Below are 14,603 nucleotides of genomic sequence, written 5' to 3'. Positions count from 1 at the left end.
TCGTCAATTCCCACTGCGCCACACCCCCTGCGAGCGATACGACCAATGAGAGCGCGGAGTTGCGATCCGACCTATAGGACCTCTGATTGGCCCTCCCGCCCGTCCATCCGCCCGGCAGCGGTTGCAATGCCTCAATACAGCCGTACGGCAGGCAGCACGCCGCGCATGCGCAGTACAGTGCGGCGGCCGGAAACATGGCGCGCATGCGCACTACGGAACAGAGGGGGCGCGCACGCATAGTACAGCCGTACGGCGGAAGGGCGCGCATACGCAGTACATAACAAAGGGGGTGCGCATGCGCAGTACAGCGGTACGGCACGAGCTCGGCCCACGTGCAGTACAGCCCCACAGCATAAAGGGAGCGCGCATGCCCAGTACAGCAATACGGCACAGCACTCACTGCTGGCACTTTGCGGACACAATGCGGTACTGCAGGCGGAGAGGCAACGCATGCGCAGTGCAGCCGTACAGCGGAAGGGCAGCGCGCACGCGCACTACACTCGTACGGCACACGGGGCGCGCATGTGCAGTACGGCCGTGCCGCACAACGGTGCGGGCGTAGCATCCTTAGAGATTTTTTGTTGTTGTTTTGAGCTCCTTTTAGATACAGAAATGATTATTTTTCAATACCTATAAAAAGGAGAGCTTGTTCTCTATTTCAGTGCCTCGTCCCCGGAGTTACAGGTTTTAACCCCACCCCACCCCCCCCGAACTTTCAGACATTTTGGGGCTGTGACCTGCCTCTTTTTGGGGGAACTCCACGTAACCCCCACATCCCCCGCTCACCTGCTCCTCCGCTGCATCATCACTGCCCCGGTGACATTGCGGTGTCCCAAACCCCCCCGAGACATACACACACACAGACACCCTTCTATTCTCCCCCAAAAATCCCAAAACGCCCAGACCCAGGGCTGGTCCCTTCCCCTCACGGGGGCTCTGCCACCATCTCTCAAGCAGCACGAGATGCCTACGACGAGGTACCTGGAAAACAAAAATCCCCAGTTAGAGTTCAGCGTGCTAAAAAAGTAGCACAGAAGAGAAGAGAGTAGAGGAATTCCCTCAGACCAAGGGACGGGACGGTAGCTGAGCTACAGGAGGATTCTAGGGAAACAGCTCAGCTCCAAACACAGCACAGCCTTCAAAAGCCAGCGCCAGCTCAACTCTTAAAGTCAGGATTAAGGCTAACGGCGAACCCTCTGGCCGGCGCTGGGAAACGCCTGGCCCCTTCCTCCCAGCACAGACACAGGGACATCCATCACCCTGCGTGCAGGGCGGCAGGACCGGGCTGGGCCGTAACACCAGAATCGATGCTGACAGACCCACCGCCACAGCTACAGCCCTCGCGCTGCTGCCGCTGCCACTGCCCACCTCGCTCACTGGGTCGATGCAGCCGAGAGGGAAGGGTAAACCGTGAAGAGCAAAAGCAACAATAAAGAACAAAGCTCGGCCATTCACTTTATGCTGAAAAGGTGTGCCTACATTTATTTGCATTCAATAAAAATACTAACGCTATAAAAGTATTTGACTTTCCTCTGGCACTAATTTAGCTTGCACAGCTGTGAAATGATACCATGACACTATCTCTCCCCAAAACACACAGTTATAATTTGACTACAGGGTTCTGTGGGTGCTACGCAAGGAGGAAGGACATCTGGCCAGCGGCACTGCCCGAGAGAGATGCTACTGGGCTGCCAGGAAAATGCGCCACTGAAAGCCAGACAGAAATAAAGTACCTCAGAGCACTCTGTCATAATAGTGGGGAAAACCCGGTACCATTCAGTCACCTCTTTTTTTAAACCTTTAGAACAAACACCAAACTGCTTAAATATGCCTCATAAATTGTATGCTACAGCTATTTGGCTGTTGCACTTTAAACCATGCAAGTCAGTGGGTAAATTATACAATGCTAACTTTTTTTTTTTTAAGTTTAATTGTGCACAGAAAAATGAGCGAGGTAAGAGATCCCACAAATGGTTTTACTTTTGAGGGTCAGGGGGGAAAATCAAATCCCCGGTGCTGCAATCCATCAGGCTACCAAAAAGAACTGGCAGATTAGAGACTGCTTTTGGCTGTGTAACATGCTCCAGAACAGACCTTATATGATTTTTAGTGTTTTGTTAAAATATTTCATACAAAAACTATAGGAGAGCTGACAAAGCCTTCATGTTAACTTCAAAGTCCACACTACAAGGACCCTAGGGAAAACACAGATGCGCATCGCAGACGTACCTCGTACTCGCGAAGCACTCCGGATCCTTTCCATCTCTCCTGCACTGTCAGGGCACAACAGAAGGGCGACCGTGGTGAAATGCTGGCAGTTGACATTCTGCCGAGAGAGGAAAAAAACCTTTAGCAGAAAGCTGGGTAGGAATCTAAGGCCTCCTTCTTTCGTGGAGCTTTGCAAAGACTACAGCCGAGCGGAGGAAAAACTGTTAGGCATCATCTCTGGCACAGCTGTTGATGCAGGCCACTAGAGTTTTGCATTTTTTTGACTCACTGGCACCTTTAGTTTCCCTAGAGCCACTTTCTGAGGTACCCTGGGGCTCTGCACTTTCCTGGCGACTTCATCCTCAAAAACACCTTATTTCACTCTCCCAGGGCCAGGTCAAAAACATCAAGTATACAGCAACTGCTCCCACACCAAAGGTGTCAGGAGGCAAAGCCGTGGCTTGTCCTCCCTGTCCCGCCACAGTGCTTTCATCGCCCCAAAAACCTTGGGGCTCCACACTTTCCTGCAGACTTGATCCTCAAAAAAAAAAGATTTTTTTCCATGTGGGGGAAAAATTTTTCCCTTCCATCCACTCTCAGGTAACTCCATGGTCTGCCAGGGAAACACACCACTGGAAGCCAGACAGAAATACAGAACTTCAGAGCTCCCCATCAAAACATCGGGGGGAAAAAAAGTTACATTCAGTCGCCTCTCATTTTATACAAGCACAACCAATACCTTACTGCTTCAGTATGCCTTGTAAAATGTACGCCACAGCTATTTGGCAGTGGCAGTTTAAACGGAATCACGGAATCTTCAGAGTTGGAAGGGACCTCTAGAGATCATCTAGTCCAACTCCCCTGCTAGAGCAGGATTGCCCAGAGCACATCCCTCAGGGCTGCATCCAGGCGGGGCTTGAAAATCTCCAGAGAAGGGGACTCCACACCCTCCCTGGGCAGCCTGTTCCAGTGCTTGGTCACCCTCACCGTAAAGAAGTTTTTCCGTGTATTTGAACGGAACTTCCTATGTTCTAGCTTGTGCCCATTGCCCCTTGTCCTGTTGCTGGGAACCATTGAAAAGAGCCTGGCTCCGTCCTCCTTGAACCCACCCTTTAGATACTTGTAAACATTAATCAGGTTCCCCCTCAACCTTCTCTTCTCCAGGCTAAAGAGTCCCAGCTCTTTCAGCCTTTCCTCATAAGGGAGGTGCTCCAGTCCCATAATCATCTTGGTTGCCCTACGCTGGACTCGCTCCAGTAGTTCCCTGTCCCTCTTGAACTGGGGAGCCCAAAACTGGACACAGTACTCCAGTTGTGGCCTCACCAGTGCAGAGTAGAGGGGGAGAATGACCTCCCTCGACCTACTGGCCACAGTCTTCCCTATGCAGCCCAGGATGCCATTGGCCTTCTTGGCGACAAGGGCACACTGCTGGCTCATGGATAATTTGCTGTCTACCAGGACCCCCAGGTCCTTCTCCTCAGAGCTGCTTCCCAGCATGTCCGCCCCTAACATATACTGGTGTTTGGCATTCTTCCTTCCCAGGTGCAGGACCCTACACTTGCTTTTGTTGAACCTCATTAGGTTCTTCTCTGCCCAGCTCTCCAGCCTGTCCAGGTCACGCTGGATGGCAGCACGGCCCTCTGGAGTGTCGGCCACCCCTCCCAGCTTGGTATCATCAGCAAACTTGCTGAGGATACACTCTGTCCCCTCATCTAGGTCATTAATGAATATATTGAACAAAATTGGTCCAAGTATTGACCCCTGAGGGACACCACTCGTTACAGGCCTCCAACTGGACTCTGTGCCGCTGATCACAACCCTCTGGGTTCTGTCACTCAGCCAGCTCTCGATCCACCTCACTGTCACCTCGTCTAGCCCATACTTCCTCAGCTTCCTAATGAGGATGTTATGGGAGACAGTGTCAAAAGCCTTGCTAAGGTCAAGGTAGATGACATCTACGGCTCTCCCCTCATCCAGCCAACCCGTTATAACATCATAGAAAGCTATCAGATTGGTCAGGCATGATTTGCCCTTGATAAATCCATGCTGACCACTTCCAATAACTTCCTGTTCCTCTATGTGTTTGGAGACGACATCCAGAATGAGTCGCTCCATTACCTTCCCAGGGACAGAGGTGAGACTAACCGGCCTGTAGTTCCCTGGGTCCTCCTTCTTGCCTTTTTTGAAGATTGGAGTGACGTTAGCCTTCCTCCAGTCCTCAGGCACCTCTCCTGTTCCCCATGACTTTTCAAAGACGATGGAGAGTGGTCTAGTGATAACATCTGCCAGCTCTCTCAGCACTCGTGGGTGCATCCCATCAGGGCCCATGGATTTATGAATGTCCAGCTTGGCCAAGTGGTCTCTGACCCGGTCCTCCTCAACTAAGGGAAAATCTTCCTCTCTCCAGACCTTCCCCCTTGCCTCCAGGGTATGGGATGTGTGAGGGATGGCTTTATCAGTGAAGACCGAAGAAAAGAAGGCATTCAGTAACTCTGCCTTCTCTGTGTCTTCCACCACTAGGGCACCCGTCTCATTCATCAGTGGACCTATATTTTCCCTAGTTTTCCTTTTTCTGTTGATATACTGGAAAAATCTCTTCTTGTTATCTTTAACTGCAGTGGCCAAGCTGAGTTCTGATTGAGCTTTGGCCCTTCTAATCTTCCCCCTGCATACCTTTGTTATATCTTGATAATCCTCATAAGTTGCTGAGCCCCTTTTCCAGAGAATGTAAGCCTTCCTTTTTTTCCTGAGGTCCAGCCAAAGCTCTCTATTTAGCCAGGCTGGCCTTCTTCCCCGTCGGCTCGTCTTTCAGGACATGGGGATGGCCTTCTCCTGTGCTTCTAAGAGCACCTGCTTGAAGTATGACCAGCTTTCCTGGGCACCTTTGCTCTTCAAAACTGCCTCCCAAGGGACGCTCTCAACCATGCTCCTAAACAGGCTAAAGTCTGCCCTTCGGAAATCCAAGGTGGCAGTTTTGCTGGCTCCCCGCCTCCCTTCACCAAGAATTGAAAACTCTATCATTTCATGGTCACTGTGCCCAAGACGACCTCCAACCTTTACATCCCCCGCAAGACCTTCTCTGTTAACAAACAGTAGGTCCAGTAGGGCACTTCCCCTAGTAGGTTCCTTCACCAGCTGTGTTAGGAAGTTGTCTTCCACACACTCCAGGAACCTCCGGGACTGTTCCCTCTCTGCTGTGTAGTATTCCCAGCGGACATCCGGGAAGTTGAAATCCCCCACAAGAACAAGGGCAGATGATCGCGAGACCTCTGCCAGCCGCTTATAGAATACTTCATCGGTTTCTACATCCTGATTAGGGGGTCTATAACAAACTCCCATCATGATATCTGCCTTGTTGGCCTTCCCCTTGATTTTTATCCATACACACTCAACACTGTCATTCACACTGTTGAGTTCTAGACATTCAAAACCACCCCTAACATAGAGGGCCACCCCACCACCTCTCTTCCCTTGCCTATCTCTTCTGAAAAGCTGGTAGCCATCATTTACAGCACTCCACTTGTGTGTGTCTTCCCACCACGTTTCCGTGATGGCAACCACATCATAGTTTCCCTGCTGCACGATGGCCTCCAGCTCGTTCTGCTTATTCCCCATGCTGCGTGCATTAGTGTAGATGCACTTCAGTTGGGTTAATTGTCCTACCACTTTCTTGGGGGGACAGGCCCTGATTTGCACCTGATCATTCTCGGACACTACGGTAGTTACCAAATTATCACTACTCCTTGTGTCTATGCTGCCACAGAATTCACTATCCCCCACCATCGCTGAGACAGGCTGCAAGACCTTGCTATCACTTTTACCCATGAGCACTGCTATGTTGCTCCCAGGCACCACTTTCGTGATCCTGGTTTCGTCCCCATCCCCCATCAAACCTAGTTTAAAGCCTTATGGATAAGCCCTGCTAATTTTTGTCCCAGTCTCTTTCTTCCCCTTCGGGTTAGGCTTCCCCCGCCTGATGCCAGCATGCCTGGTTTCCTGTAGATCAGCCCATGTTTAAAAAAGCCAAAGTCCTGCCGGACGCACCAGTCACGGAGCCAGGAGTTAATTTGCTGGCTCCTCCTATTTATCCCCTCGTCTACCCCTGCAAATGGTGGGATAGAGGAGAACACTATTTGTGCTCCCGATCCCTTAACCAGCCGTCCCAGGGCCCTAAAGTCATTCTTCATTGCCCTCAGACTTCTGGTACCTACTTCGTCACTGCCTACCTGAAATATCAGTAGCGGATAGTAATCTGATGACTGGACCAGGGAAGGGAGTTTCCTCCGTATGGCCCCAGGGAGGCAGCTGACTTCCCTGTGGGATGGGTCCGGTCTACAGATAGGACCCTCTGTTCCTCTCAGAAGGGAGTCACCTACTACAATAACCCTTCTTTCTCTCTTTGTTGAGGACGTCCTGAGGCGCGGGGGTGAGTGACGAGCACTGTGCATTTCACTGGATGGATCAGCTTCTCCATCCTCAATCGCCTGGTCCTCAATTTCCAGAGCCTCATACCTATTACGTAAGGGCAGTTGGGATGGTGAGGGGGGCTGTGAGAGGTTTCGCTTACCTCTCCGAGGAGGGATCTGACTCCACTCCCCCTTATCCCTTGAGTCCTCTCCTTCTGCCTGGTGACAGGAGGGAAGTGGGTCATCCACTTCTGATAGAGCCTCTCCCTGCTGCCTTTGCCTCAGGGTATGGCTCCACCAATCTATTTCGTTTTCACAGTTCCTAATACTTCTTAACCTTTCTACCTCTTCCTTCAGTTCAACCACCTTCCTGAGCAGATCATTTACTTGATCGCACCGTATGCACACAGTGTCTCTGGAACCCTGTGGGAGCAGTGCCAGACTCAGGCATTCATTACAGACCGAGACCTGCACAGCCACATGCTTGCAGAGGAGCTCAGTCTGAGTTCCCACGTTCTTCCTCGCAGAAGCTTTTGACTGTTTTGCAGCCATGTTCTTTTCTCGTGCCGGGAGATGGAGGATCTCTGCTGTTCGCTTCCCCCGCGCCCTGAGCCGGTGCCCTTGCACGCCGATGTTCCTCTGCTTGTGGTTGCCCAGCTTCTGCTTACCTTAGACTCAAGGCTTCCAGTGACCCACCGTACGAAATGCTGCTCCTTGTTCGTTCGCTCGCACTGCGGTGCCGCCCTGGGTGACCCACGTTGGCTACCCGCGTGCTGGGTGCGCAGCGGCCGGCCGCTGCGCTCCGGGACCACCCGTTTAGAGCTGCCGCGTGTGACACTGACTCCGCCCCTGCCGCGTCAGCAGCCCGCCCCCGAGCTGCCGGTTTCGGCACGAGCTAGCCACCTTTCCTGGCTACAAGAGCCCTCGAAAGAGCCCTCAAAAGAGCCCTTTGCCGGCCTTATCCGCCGCGATCCCCTTCCCCAGTGAGGCCTTGCCTGCACTGAAGCTGGTCTCCACGGTCTCCACGACAACACGAGTCAATTTGTAAATTATACAATTTCATCTTTTTTTAAAAAAGTTTCATTTAGCATAGGAAGATCAGCAATATGAGATCCCCACCAAAGGTTTTACTCTTGAGGGTCGGGGGGAAATCAAATCCCCAGGCTGCAATCCATCACGCCACCAAAAAGCACCGGCAGATTGGCAAATGCTTTTTGCTGTGCTGAACGCATGGAGGAACATGGTTTTATGAGATCTCGACTGTAACAACCGAGAACACAAAGGCCGGCAAAGGGGTGCAAAGAGAGTGCAAGGTCTCGTTGCTCACAACTTCTACTGCCCAGCACTTCATCTCTGAGGACCTGCTCTGACGGGAACTTCATAGAAGGCAACTGCTTTGAATGAGAAACAGTTCCATTTTGGAAAAATCTCTTTCCAACTAAAGTCAAAAGGACACACTGTAGGTCATGGACAAAGGATGTCATTGGAAGCCACAACTCACCAAAACCATATTGGGACTTGTCCTCACTACTTACGAGGCTGCTGATGCTTCGTGGCAGAGACCGGAAAACACGCAGAAGTGACGTTGCTTTGTCCTGTTTGGTCCATGTCTCTTCTTTGACCTTGATTGCTTTTAGGACAGATGCCAGTATCTCAGTAAGGTTTTTGAGTAATACCGTAAGATATTTTTAAAATTTATCGACTGAAAAAGCATAAAGCTTTTATCTGAAAACAAAGTCTGCTGCTTCCAAACACGTGAACCCTTGCGAACGGTTTCTTCCCTCTTTTAGTACACAGTTATTTTCACAGTATCATTTAATAGACAGCAGGCAGAAAGAGAAGATTGTGCTTTCAGGAAGAGAAAAATAAATGCAGGGAAGTAAGCTTTGCACAGGTGTAACATGCTCCAGAACAGACCTTATTTTACTTTTAGGATTTGGTTAAGATATTTCATAGAAAAAATATAAAAAGAAAGCCGGCACATCCTTCATGTTAACTTCAAAGTCCACACTACAAGGACCCTAGGAAAAACACAGATGCGCATCGCAGACGTACCTCGTACTTGCAAAGCACTCCGGATCCTTTCCATCTCTCCTGCACTGTCAGGGCACAACAGAACGGCGACCGTGGTGAAATGCTGGCAGTTGACATTCTGCCGAGAGAGGAAAAAAACCTTTAGCAGAAAGCTGGGTAGGAATCTAAGGCCTCCTTCTTTCGTGGAGCTTTGCAAAGACTCCAGCCGAGTAGAGGAAAAAGCATTTGTAATCATCTGTGGCACAGCTGTTGATGCGGGCCTCTACAGCCTTTGCATTTTTTAGACAAACCTGCCTTTTTTTGACTCGCTGGCAGCTTCAGTTGCACTAGAGCCACTTTCACAGACACACGCAGATACATGCTGCGACAAACACAGATGCCTACGTACATTTTCTCGAGCCTACGTAGAGACAGGGTTTCCTCACCCTACGCATCCCTAGTTGAATATTTTTGTTAAAGGGTACGGCAACCCACCTGTCCTTCTAAACTGCCTCCTTGCAACAAAGCAGCGGCTTTTGCCAGGACGTTTCTGCCAACAGCCCAGAATCTTGTCAAAATGCCACCAAACCTGCTCAGGGTCCCTCCTGGCTTTTAACTGCCCTTGGATTTACCAGGCACATGCTCTCTTCCACCTTCCAACGGCAAAAGTATGGCACGCTCAGAGCAGAGCGCAACCCCGCGGGTGCCCGGCTGCTTTGATGAGGAGCCCCCGAGCGTCCCCACGAGCACAGGCTGCACACCCAAGGTCAGCTTCACCCACACCCATTTCAGGGCACATGGTTTCTGAAGCTGTGAACTGAATCACAGAATTTTTCAGAGTTGGAAGGGACCTCTAGAGATCATCTAGTCCAACTCCCCTGCTAGAGCAGGATTGCCCAGAGCACATTACTCAGGACTGCATCCAGGCGAGTCTTGAAAATCTCCAGAGAAGGGGACACCACAAACTCCCTGGGCAGCCTGTTCCAGTGCTTGGTCACCCTCACCGTAAAGAAGGTTTTTTTCATATTTGATCGGAACTTCCTATGTTCCAGCTTGTGCCTGTTACCCCTGGTCCTGTTACTGGGAACCATTGAAAAGAGTCTGGCTCCATCCTCCTTAAAGCCACCCTTTAGATACTTGTCAACATTAATAATGTCTCCCCTCAGCCTTCTCTTCTCCAGGCTAAAAAGTCCCAGCTCTCTCAGCCTTTCCTCATAAGGGAGATGCTCCAATCCCTCAATCGTCTTTGTTGCCCTACACTGGACTCTCTCCAGTAGTTCCCTGTCTCTCTTGAACTGGGGAGCCCAGAACTGGACACAGTATTCCAGTTGTGGCCTCACCAGTGCAGAGTAGAGGGGGAGAATGACCTCCCTTGACCTGCTGGCCACACACTTCCCTATGCAGCCCAGAACTCCGTTGGCCTTCTTGGCAACAAGGGCACATTGCTTGCTCATGGATAATTTGCTGTCTACCGAGACCCCCAGATCCTTTTCTTCAGAGCTGCTTCCCAGCAGGTACACCCCTAACCTATACTAGTGCTTAGAATTCTTCCTCCCCAGGTGCAGGACCCTACATTTGTCCTTGTTGAACCTCATTAGGTTCTTCTCTGCCCAGCTCTCCAGTCTCTCTAGGTCACGCTGGATGGCAGCACGGCCCTCTGGGGTGTCAGCCACCCCACCCAGTTTGGTATCATCAGTGAACTTGCTGAGTGTACACTCTGTCCCCTCGTCCAGGTCGTTGATGAATACGTTAAACAGTACTGGTCCAACTATTGACCCCTGGAGGACACCACTGGTTACAGGCCTCCAACTCAACCCTGCTCCATTAATCACAACCCTCCGAGTCCTGTCACAAAACAGCATCTTGACACTCGGCCACAGCAGAAGCAGTCCACAACGAGAACTCCACAAAAACCTAGCAACACAAATTGCAAACCCGCATTGGCAGCAGCTTCAGACACCGGGCACAAAGGAGAAAAATATAACAGCTTCATCTGGCACACAGGAAACCGGCAGATGGAGAAAAGAGTCAGCGTTGTTAGCCCTTACAGAAACGGGCATTCTCCTTCCCTTCCTAAACCCATCTGTTAGGCCTAAATATCGCAGCACTACCGTGGCCATACTGAGAGCAGGGAACAACAGCCCTGCCACCGGACATTTACGGAGCAGGAGACACAGACAGAGGCACTTCTTTTGCCACACACAATACTGAATTTCCTGAAAGCTTATGTTTACCCAAAACAGCCACGTGGAACATACTGCCAAACAACATTTGGCAATTAAACTTGGACGTGTCAGACATGCACAGTTTTTGGGGAACTTGCCTTTTGCTTCCTGCTGCTGTTGTTCTTCCTTCAGAAATTCTACTTGTAGCCAAGTTGATTACCTTCCCGATATAGCTAGCACTTTTACACAGGCAAGTCGCTTAATTGCTCTTCTAAAATGATGCAAATGAAAGTTGTAGCCACGAAAGAGGAGTGACAAAAAAAAGGAGAGGTCAGGCAGCAAAAGAGCTCGCAGGCTGCCACCTGCAGTCAACAGTGCACTCTGTTTTTGAAAGCACACACACCCCCACCCCCACAAAAGAAAACAAACAAACAGACAAAAACCGCAGGACCTTGCATCTTTTTTTGTCTGCCGGAGCTCATCCCCATCTCAGCCTATCGTCTCATCAGAGCACAAAGCCACGATCTGTATCTCAAGGACATTTGCACATGACGAATACGTGTTCAGAAATAGCCAGGATCTCTAAGAGTGGTGTCATTTTTCCGGTTTTAATAATCGTAACTCAATTTTATTCACTGGCACGTTTGGGAGGAAACTAATTAACTCTCAAACGTAGCCTCTGCCTGGGGGGAAAAAATGTGTTAGAGACTGAAAAAAAAAAAAAAATTATGATTCAGAGCTCCCACCCATGAGGGAGCTGCAGGGACACTAACGGAAGTGAAGACCAACAGCAGCAACATCCAGTGAAATTTGGTTTTAATTCTGATCGTGTACTTAAGAGACACTCCGAGTCTACACCTCAGTCCTAGGAAGGACCAGTCCTTTTCTGGAACGACAAACTTTTTTTGCTTCAAAGTCCTAGAATGAAGGCTCCACGGAACAATGTGGATTGAGCCACAGAAAAACATGCCATCCAGAGTCAAACAATAATAATAAAAAAGAATAAAAATCAAGCGACACATCAGTTTCCATCATGTTTCATTCATTAAATTTCTACTGGCATCTAGGGGCTCAAACGTTAACTAGACCGACACCACAGGCTAGTCAAAATTGAGTTATGCATAGGAAAATAAAAGGCTATTTCCCACTTGCCCCTGGAACCAGTAGGAACAAACAGAAGAGAAACGCTTGACCCTAATGAAGGTAACAGGCAGTTCTTAATTTATCCTAGATGAAAGTTCAGGCTTTGACCCCAAAGGAAACCATTCCTAACTACAAAGGGACCTGCTCAGGCAGGAGGCATGCTCTGCCCACTGCAACTCCTCGTCAGCTTTTCTGCACTGGCAGCAAATTTGCCTTTTCTGCGGCTTTGATGTGGACTATCTGTAGCGTCCTTGAACTCACAAATGTGTCTCCCCACTCCCCGAGCCCCACACGTGCCATTACCTGAGCAGCAAGTGGAATCAGCCGTGCAGGATTTTCTTCCTGTGCCGCAGAAGGTGACCCTGGGAAAAGAAGAGCAGAGAAATTAGCCTGTTTGTCTCACACAGCCAACAGGGACGAGCCAGGGGACCCGCAACCCACTGCTGCCCTCGGGAGCGGGGCCGGGACAGACCCTCCGTGCAGAGAGATGGTGCCTGGCACGGATTTCATCTCCAGACCATTCCTGATCCCAAAGCCACAAAACTCCCTCTCTTTCTCAGCCCCAAAACCAGCCACACGAGCCTGTTTGCCAGCCCCGGGAGCAGGAGACTCGCTCTCTGGGTCGGGCCCCAAACCGGCTCCCCCTCTCTGCCTCTGCGCCCCCTCTGCAGCCCCCCTGGGCGACGCTGAGGGAGCGCAGCCGCCCCACAGCCCGGCACCCCCAGGACCCCACGGGCACTTTCGGGGAGCGCTGGGAAACCGCGTCCCTGTGGGACGGCACCAGCACGGCCCGGGCACCGCTTTCTTACCGCAGTTACGGGCTTTATTTCTCCGGCATCGCCGGCACCGCACCCCAAACCCCGCAGGCCGAAGGGACCCCGCGGGGAGCCGGGCCCAGCCACCCCCTCCAAGCCCAGCGCGGCCCGGTGTCCCACCCCCACCCCAAGAGCCCCCGGCCCTGGCGGCAGCAGCTGGGGCCCTTCCCCGCCCCTGCGGGCACCGGGACCCGCCCGCCGCCGCCGGAGCCCCCCGGGCCGCCGCTGCCCGGCCCCAGCCAGGAGCAGCTGAGCCGGGCGGGGCCGCCCCTGCGGCCCCCGACCGGGCACGGGCTCGGCCCCGAAACCCACCCCCCGCCGGTCCCAGGAGGGCAGAGCCCGGACCCGCCCGGCCGGGGGATCCCACGACGCACCCGCGGCCCCTCACCCGCCCTGGCGCGGCTTCCGCGGAACGAAACTCTGTTACCGGATCCTCCTCCGCCGCCGCTCTGCTGGGCGCGCGCGGGCGGCCCGGCGCCGCGCTGGCCGAAGGGTCTCGCTCGCCTCCCCGCTGGTTCCGGCCCGGCCCGGCCCGGCCCCGCCGCCGGGGATGACGCCCGGCAGCCGCCCGTGCGGGGCCGGCGCTGCCGTACCGCGCTTTGGCCACAGGGGAGGCGGCGGCAGCGACCGCGGCAGCACCGTGGTACGGCAGTGCCGGTACCGGCGGGCGGCAGCGCGGAGCACGGGCATGCCGCCGCGCATGCGCGGGTCGCGATGTGCCCTACCGGTGTTGGTCGCTGGGTGGCAGCAGCGCTGCGCGGGGGTTTGTCCTCGCACAAAGGCCGCCCCGCGGGGGGTCGCGCTGTGGGGAGGCCCCGCCGCCTGCTCGGTGAGGCGGGGACAGCCGTGTGTGAGTGGGGAGCCCCGCGGGGACCGGGCAGGTCCATGCTGCCTGTGTGTCCCCGCTGCGGGAGGCTGCCCGGGAGCACTGCTGCAGGGCCGGTCCTCTCACCGGGTGTGTGAGCTCGCGTCGGGGCAAACCACGTTGGAGCTGACCCCGAGAGGCGGCTACGGGCGCGCAGAAAGCCATCCGGTATCCCTGAAGGTGCCGGGGAAGCTCTGCTAGCCCTGGACAGCGCTGGGACCTGGGGGACACTGCTGTGCAGCAGCCACTCCCGGGGAAGGCTCGCGTCGGAGGTAGAGTTGAGCCCAAGGACCAACCTGCGGGATGTGAAACCCGGCTGGCTGCAGAAGGGGCTGACGGCCTGCTCCTGCCACCGTCCGCTCCAGGCACGGGGCGGTGCGGGCAGTGCGGTGAGGCTGACCCCCTGCCACGGCCAGGGCAGGGCTGAGGGGGAGCCCCAGGAGGGGCAGCCGGCTTGCCCAGGCTGATCCTCATTGCCTTGTCCTCCTGCCTGGATAGCATAGCCCCCCCAGTGCCCCCAAGCCCACTGTCCCCTTCCTGTCCCCAGGGCACCCTGCCCCACTGGTGGGGTGAGGCCCTTCACATGGTTCTCTCCAGAACAAGCCCACATGTTTATTTACAACAGAGCTTTTTTGAAAAGTGGCAGCTGCACAAACCCTGGCACTGCCACTCCATGGCGTGGCAACTGTGGTCAGAGGCAGAGCTCCCCAGAGATGGGGACACCTTCCTTTGCCACTGGCAAACCTTCTCCAGGACCAAGCGGGGAGTGTTGCCAGTCAGCACCGCTGCAGGACCCTGGGTGCCATGGGCCGGGCGCAGGTGGCATGAGCATGTGTGCCTGGTGGCCAAAGCACTGCAGCGCTGCTGCCAGGACGGGCTGTGCTGGCTGGGTGTCCCTTCTGAGCTGGAGGGTGTTAAGGTGGGAGGTGGCACGGCCATCTTTGCTGGCGTTCCCTGTGGGAGTCCAACACAAGGCCACCGCCCTTGC

At 53.5% G+C, this 14,603-nt stretch overlaps 1 protein-coding gene across 1 annotated transcript; it reads right to left on the bottom strand.

Moving 5' to 3' along the window:
* Positions 1-719: 719 nt before the first annotated feature.
* LOC141743125 (uncharacterized) lies at positions 720-13,637 on the bottom strand. The gene is made up of 6 exons (XM_074586848.1): positions 13,139-13,637; positions 12,239-12,297; positions 8,670-8,766; positions 8,150-8,244; positions 2,230-2,326; positions 720-981 (listed from the first exon to the last, which is right to left on the bottom strand). The coding sequence occupies exons 1-6, from the start codon at positions 13,635-13,637 to the stop codon at positions 968-970; spliced, it is 861 nt and encodes a 286-aa protein (XP_074442949.1). The 3' UTR covers positions 720-967.
* Between the last annotated feature and the right edge of the window lie 966 nt (positions 13,638-14,603).

Source organism: Larus michahellis, chromosome 4, assembly GCF_964199755.1.
Source record: "Larus michahellis chromosome 4, bLarMic1.1, whole genome shotgun sequence".
NCBI lineage: Eukaryota > Metazoa > Chordata > Aves > Charadriiformes > Laridae > Larus > Larus michahellis.
The sequence above is the reverse complement of the archived record's forward strand: the minus strand, read 5'-3'. Positions and strand labels throughout refer to the sequence as shown.